Source organism: Polypterus senegalus, chromosome 13, assembly GCF_016835505.1.
Source record: "Polypterus senegalus isolate Bchr_013 chromosome 13, ASM1683550v1, whole genome shotgun sequence".
Classification (NCBI taxonomy): domain Eukaryota; kingdom Metazoa; phylum Chordata; class Cladistia; order Polypteriformes; family Polypteridae; genus Polypterus; species Polypterus senegalus.
Genome location: NC_053166.1, coordinates 76538794 through 76546818, shown reverse-complemented (window position 1 = coordinate 76546818; position 8025 = coordinate 76538794). Strand labels below are relative to the sequence as shown.

Genomic DNA, 8025 nt, shown 5'->3' with positions numbered 1-8025 from the left:
GCGATTCTAATATACACAAGATACATGGTATACATTGCACCGGATTACATTTTCACTTGCTTTTCTTTCATTTTTAACCTATAATTGTACTCTTCTCACAGAACATTCTCCGAAACGCTGATTTCACATACAGTACCAGGATAGCTAAAGAATGAGCTCTTACTAGGCAGAACTGAGCAATGAATGATGGAGAAAGGGGATTTGCATATCAAAAGCTTGCTTGTGTTTCCAACCTGCGAATGCTGCAATCAAGTACCAGCCTCACTGGGTCACATGTTTTGGGCATGCACCAAATTAACATCATTTGTGACCAAAATTTACCAAAATTACCTTTCAGACAGCCTTGGTGTCACAATCCCTCCTAACCCATTAACAGCTGTGTTTGGTGTTCTTCCAGATGGGTTTGAAATGGAGAAGGACAAACAAACTGTGATTGCATTCACTACATTTTTGGCACACCGACTTATTTTGCTAAACTGGAAGAATCCTAACTCTCCTCTTTTAAGTCAGTGGGAAACCAATGTTTTATACTATCTGAAATTGGAAAAAATCAAATACTCAGTTAGAGGATCTGTACAGATTTTTTCAAAACATGGCAGGATCTAATCAATAATATTTTAGAATAAGCTCTTAAAGCACCGGGGAAGCAGTTATTTCCGCATTTCTTTTTCTTCTCCATTCATCTCTATTGCTTATCAAACTCATCAACTTAGGTATGTTTAGAAGCCTTAATTTTTACCCATTGGCCATGCTCTCTTTCTTTCAGCGGTGGAGATTGACTTGTTCTCAATCCTACTTTTTGTAAAAATTGATTGATGTGTAGGAATGATTACAATAAAATTAATTAAAAAAAAAAACAAGTTTGCTTGTGTTTTTTCTTGCTCCAGTTATTTATATTATGATTATTCAGAAGTGAATTAACAAAGTTTTAGCTAAAATACATGCAATATGAGACATTAGGAGCATATGACAGGATACCTGATATGTGTGGATTAGGCCGCACAAGTAATCTATTTTTCATGAACATTTCGATTTGGTTTACCTTTGTTCAATCTGTGCCTCCATTGAGACCCGCCGCATATGGAATTTTGTGATGTTAAAATGTGATGTTAAAATTTCCATTAGGTGTGACAAGGATGGACAGGATAAGAAAAGAGTACACTAGAGGGTCAGCTCAGGTTGGATGGTTGGGAGACAAAGTTAGGGAGGCGAGATTGCATTGATTTGGAAGAAAATACACCATGCCGAGGAGAGATGCTAGATATATTTGGAGAAGGATGTTAAGGATGGAGCTGCCAGGTAAAATTAAAAGAGGAAGGCCTAAGAGAAGATTTGTGGATGTGGTGAGAGAGGACATGCATAACGTAGCAAGATGCAAAGGACAGGAAGACATGGAAGAAGATAATCCGCTGTGGTGACCCCTAACAGGAGCAGCTGAAAGAAGAACTATAAGGTATTTTTGTGTTCTCCATTAGCTATAAAAATATGAGATTAAAATATTTTCTTTGCCAACACTATAAACAATGTGGGGTAAGCAACAGAGCAGAATATATTTGTCACTTATTACCTAAAAGTTGGTTTGATTGGCCTTATTATCCATTCCTATACTAAACCCAGTTTCCAACACTTACTGAATTGTTTTCATAATTTCAGTTTAACAAGACAAATTTCATTCTTTCTCAGGTTTATGCCAAGTGCCCAGCTCTCTTAAACAGTGACTGATTGTTGACCACAAATGCTATAAAGAGAAGTACACATTTCAAATCAAGTGTAGTGGATGGAAAGCAGTCTGCATTATACAGATAGTCCAGTTTATGCTTTACCACTTGTGCTATATACAGTTAACGGTTATCTAGGGAACACAGATTACATTGCTGTTCTTCCAAAAAGAATATTGTTACCTAAGGATGAGAATACACCATGCCATTTTTCTGGAATATAGACAATGCCATTTTTTTAGCCCCTTGTTCACCTTAAGCAGCTTTCTATGGCTTTTATTCTAATTTTTAAAAATATCTAAAAATTGACCTCCCATAATCAATAGCCACTATTGCACATATTTTAAAATTAAAAACTTTTTTAAACAAGTCTCATAATTAGTAAATATTATTTATGAATTAGAAGCTGTTCTGTCCAATAGCAGGTAGTGAGAAAAAAGTAAAGAAAGAAAAATCAAAGAAGTAATCTCACAATTTATGCATTCACCTTAACTAAAATGATGCTATTTTTTTTGTTCAGAGTGATACTGTATCAGCAGAATTGCACAGAAAGGTCAAATAACTTAAAGGTTGTATAGATTAATTATTTTTGAATAATCCTTGCTCTCCACTCCTTGCAAAACTAAAAATAGTTTTAATGACGCAGTAAAAGTGATGGGCAGTAGTTCTGCTGTGCTCATCCTAGACTTCTTTTTAATGTTGAAAAACTGTATAAAACCTGTCTCCTGCCACTCCTCTGCAAAAAAAAAAACAAACAAAAAACGTGGAAGTTGGAAGCAGAAGAAAATTAACTAGTTTGTGTGAAAAAAATAAGAAGGCTGACAGCTCTGTCAGAGCTCCCCTTGAAATGGTAGGGAATTTTGGGAGAAAGCCAGCTCCATTTTTATTGGATTATACAAAACAAATATATTATGTCTAAGAGAGATTTAGAGGGCTGTTTTTCCTTCAGCTACTAACTCTTATCCACCTGGTATATAAATATAAAGTGCAATGTAACCAACCAGTGCATCTCTTCTCATTTAAACTATTAGCCAACAGCATACACTAAGCTAAAGCTGAAATGGCAAATTATATGCCAGTGTGAAAGATACAACAGTAAAGGATGAACTGAATAGAAATTTGCTGGGGAAAGTTATCTAAATCATTGCTGACAAATTGCAGAATTGCAAAATTAGCAAACCTGCTTATTATACTTTAGTGCAAATATCCACAGACTGAATATGTAAATACTGTATAGATTTCTCTTGTATGCCACCTGTAAACACTCTTTATTTAATGAAAACAATTAACTTCATCATGATGTCAAACTTCATGTTCTGTCAAAATAATTCCCGGAAGATAATATAGGTCATATCATCCATTACCACCCCCCGCCCCACTACTTTAACTGACAGAGGGTACAAATGGTAATTCATTCACCTTCTCTCTGGGCAGTTCTGGTTCCTTCTCTTTACTAAGAATGATTGGAGTGTCCATGATAGCAGCCCATTCCAAATACAACCCAATTCAAAAAGTCACATTTCAAACCACCGGGGTCTTGCACCTGCGCTCATTCCCTCTCTCTCTCTCTATGTCTGTACTCACAAACACCTCTCTTTTTAAGAGCCTGCTTCCTGTTCCTGGCCCAAAGCTTCCAAAAGAATACCCATTGGAGTTCTCTTCAGACCAATACTCTCAATCTTGTTCTCTAGTTTATTTTTCAGATTACGCAGCCGCAGAGATGCATGGATGAGGACCACTGTTTGGAAAGAAAGAAAGAAAGAAATTCAAAGAATTACTTTCAAACAATTTGATGCTACTTGACTAACACCTCAACACTAACAAAAAAAGACTTACATAGTATAGGGAATGTAATCCCAAAGAGAAATACTGCAACACCACCCAGCATGTGCATGAGGAGGTAGCTGAAGCCCATAATGGCTATCACTCCAACTTTGGGGTGATTCCTACGGAAACGGCGGACCACAGCTTTATTCTCTGCTGCCCAGATGAATCCAAGAAACACTAATGTCACCACTGCACCACCAAGAATCATTTTGACAGGTTGGAAGTACCTGCAATTATAAAAACAACTAGAATGTTATAAGAAACTGCATTTCCAAAATTAAATTTGCCGTTTTCATTGAAAAAAAATGACTGCAATGAATAATTTGAATTGGCATTTGTTAATGAGATCATTTTACTTGTCATTATTGTAAAATGACCACCAAATATCCTTATGCGCAAGTGTCTTCCAAGAGTCTTTCAAGGAGCGACTCACTTGTCACAGCACTCTATTGTATGCGTGTTCAGAATATAAATTTTTGAAGCATTCATTTATTATCCATAACCGCTTTGTTCAGTTCAGTGCTGTGGGGGCAGAAGCCCATCCTGGCAGCCTTGGGCAAAAGGAAGAGACCAATTTTTGATTGGGTTTCTTTTTTGCAAATACGCTAATCATTTTTAAACTACTTAGTTTTTCTTTCTGTTCAAACAAATCTGCGTCTTTACGTGTACTAATTATATAGTCATTTATAAAGTTTGCATTTTAAATGAGAACTTGTCACAGTGCTCTGCACCTGTACTCAGCAAAGAGCATATACACAAAGGTAGATTTAACTGAGTTAATTGGATTACCCTCTTTAATGTCTACGTATTATTTCAAATGGCTTGAATGTTTACCAGCTGAGAGTGATGCAATAGGGATGAGAATTAACATCTTCAACTATGAATTACAGAATGGGTTTCTCTGCATCAAGAGACACCAATTGATGCGATCTGAGAATGTAGTTAGGATGCCTCCCTTGAGAGATGCCTTAGAAACATCCCACTGGCAGAAACACCAGGGACAGAGGAGGGATATACTGGAGGATTTATATCACTCCACTGCCTGGGAGCATCTGAGAATTCCCAGGTGGAGTTTGAAGAAGTTACATAGGACAGGTTGGTGTGATTATGTAAGTACTGTATATAAGTTAATGTGTGTGTGTATGTATAGATCTATGTTCCAGCATCACTTCCAAACAGCTGGAGTGATTTTCATGAAACTTGGTACACATGTTTCTCATTGGTCGACTAAAAATACTGTAGGGTGAAATCAACCCTAACCCACCCCCTTCTGGGTAGGGTGGGGGAGTGATCTTGCAGTCGTCTATGCATGTTATCATCCAGCTGACACTCGGAATGAACACCAGAGGGCGACCTGGAGGTGACTGCCAGCTTTCTTTATGTTTGAGCACCACCACACACCTGTTGCTTTTGAAATTAAACAGAGTTGGCCGGTTCCAAGCGTCAGCTGGATTATAATATACATGCAAAACCGCAAGACAAGTACAATTTATTTTTATTTTTAAAGTTGTGGGTTTTTTGTATTATATTTATCTCAAACAATAAAAAAAAACATTTTCCTTCCGGGGAAAGCTGGGTATTTCAGCTAGTGTACAATACAGGGTGACACAGACAAACGGGAACTTTTGAAAAACCCAATAAAAATAGAAGGAATCCAACAAAAAAAAAAAATTATCGACAGCAATTGAACCACTACAACTTGCCTTTTAGGAGACAGTAATCCAAATTATCAATGTCTGAAAATTAAGTCCTGTAGATGGCGTCCTCCTGTACGTATGCATTCTTCCAATCTGCTGTTGAGGTTCCCCATTGATCGCTGCAACATCTCAGCTGGGATACCACGAATTTCGTCTTGAATTCTTTGTTTCAATTCATTCAGTGTCCTTGGCTGAGTCGTGTAGACCCGACTCTTAAGGTAGCCCCACAAGAAAAAATCACAAACGGACAAATCCGGTGATCTTGAGGGCCAGGGAATGTCACCGAATCTTGAGATGACACGGTTACTGAACAATTCTCGCACAGCTGCCATTGATTGCCTTGCAATTGATTACTAAATTACTAAATGGCGAGATTGTTTCAAGGTCCCTGTTTCACAGTGCTGCCAACTGTACATGGCTGCCACTACACATTTCAAAAGTTCCCGTTTTTCTGTGTCACCCTGTATATAGTCCTTTGAACCTTGATTCTTTTGCAATAAAAAGTATTTATAAAAAAGGGTCATGCCCAGTGATGGTGCTTACTGTGAAAGTTGCTCATAAAGCAAAGAGCAACTTGAGTTGGTGGTGTCTATTTTTTATTGTCTGCCAAAAATGCAGTGCTGTTTTGCTGAAAATAAACAAAATGTATGACATTTGCTTACATAATTTTCCTCCAGTGTCAGCATTTGTTTAGACTCTGTGAAATAACAGTGACTGGAATACTTCTAGTGTTTGGATGGCATTGTTTAGTTGGATAAAACCTGAAAGTAAAATGACACTGGTGAAAGAAGCTTAAATTTATCAGAACTACAGTCATGAAACTATAAGGTAGGTGTTAATAGAGAGGTGGGCTATAATGAAAACATGGTGGCCTATTTATATATTTACATAGGTGTTTCCTGGATGATGGGTGTTTACATCTTTTAGATAGACAGAGATGCACTAATAAGCTGTCAGCACAGAATCAAAGACTCACTGCTTACATGCTAATTTCTTGACCTAGTGGCATGTGAAGTTGGTGACTCTCAAACTGTAGAGATTAAAACAACCATGTCAAAGGACTTTGATTGAGTTTACAAATAAGGTGATAGCTGAGGCAAAAAGCAAACTGACACTATTACTCAGTCTGAATTGTCACATTCAATGGAACTTCTGTTTACATTATAACAGGATTTGCATTCAATAATTTTTGTCTCTGTGCTTTCAAGCATGCATATCATAATAGTGAACCTTGTGTCACATGGCACAGACATTTATTTACGTGAATTTTATAGTCGCTGGTTCCCTTATCAATTTCAGCCTAATGGACTCCTTCTTTAAATATACTATATACTGTTAACACATACAGGTGTTTTCTAAATCCAAACCAGGTGTCCATGTTGAACACCATCTGACATATTAGAACAACATACATTAGGAAAAAACACAATTCAGGTTCACAAACATAGGATAAAGAATAGAGTACTGACTGCTAACTATTAGAGTTAGTACCTGAACTACTGCTGGGCACACATCAAGGGGCGACAAGGACAGTTGGGGTCTGTTTATGGTGCAGGGGATGCAATTGCGTGGATATGACCGCCTTGAATGTAACAGATAGTTTACTGGAACACATGAGAAATCAAAAAACGTATCAATCAAAGCTTGATTTCTAAACCTTAATAACATCATGTTTGCTTGAGAATATGAGAAACAAAAGAATATGGAGGAAATTCAGGCAGTTTATCACAGGGCTCTCTCTGATCCATTAGAAGACCCAACCGGGCAAGACAAGCTCAAATGCAGCTGCTTCATAAAAAAAAATAAAAATAAAATAAAAGCTTCTGCGCAGTTGTGGAAGACTTACTGAACAGAGCCTTGATATGTGTGGTATGCCTTCTTGGGGTTTCATTTAAAATAAAGATTTACGATTACACAGTTAACAAAATAAACGCCCATTTCCATTGCTGTGCACTGGTTTGTGACGTGGTCAAAACCCACGTATAGAACTGAAGAGAAAAAGTGACATAACCTCTCCGCTTTAACACTACTATACATATTCCGGATGAACGAAAATGAGCATACATCTGTGTTTCTGACGGCCCGGTCTATCAGAACTCTGAACGCTCCATAAAAGAATGAAAGTGAATTTACACAAATGAAGATGTCAGTAGAACAATATATTTTAGAAAGAATGTATTTTTTACATTAATTGAACTTACCCAACAATTAAAAGAAATGCAAGCGCTGACACAAAATAATTACTCTGATAATAAAGCAAATTGTTGATGATTCGGTTATTCCACCTTTCCAGATCCCGAAAATCCGGAGCTGCGAACCGGGCCGAGCCCAAAATAAAATCATCCATAGACCTGAAAGGAGGTGGCTGAACGTCCGCCATGGTGGAATCCTGGAATCCCGATTAGCTGAACTACTTCCCCCAGCATGCATCGCTTCAAGAAGCCTACAGCTCCCAGAAGCCACTGCGAAATTATATTCTGTTTACATTTATAGGTCGTCTGATATTTGATATTGTTCGTGTGTGGGTCACGTCACTTAGAAGACTATTTGTAATGAAATGTATACTTTTAACATTATTTGACTTTAAGCCAGCTTAGTTCTTAACCGACTTACAAAATTGTACCATTTGATTACACTGCACAACAAAGTTTTTGCTTCTTGAACGCTGTTGGGTGCTTCTTATAGATTTTTGGGTACTGATCACGGATATCACATCAAAATGTACCCGTGACGTGACGTTCAGATAAATCTTCAGTTTTGTCATGATTTTTTCTTATATTTGT

The 8025-nt window shown here is 37.4% G+C and overlaps 1 protein-coding gene across 1 annotated transcript; it reads right to left on the bottom strand.

Annotated features, from left to right (window-relative positions):
• Positions 1-1373: 1373 nt before the first annotated feature.
• Positions 1374-7629, bottom strand: praf2 (PRA1 domain family, member 2). The gene is made up of 3 exons (XM_039775762.1): positions 7444-7629; positions 3555-3772; positions 1374-3456 (listed from the first exon to the last, which is right to left on the bottom strand). The coding sequence occupies exons 1-3, from the start codon at positions 7620-7622 to the stop codon at positions 3317-3319; spliced, it is 537 nt and encodes a 178-aa protein (XP_039631696.1). The 5' UTR covers positions 7623-7629; the 3' UTR covers positions 1374-3316.
• Between the last annotated feature and the right edge of the window lie 396 nt (positions 7630-8025).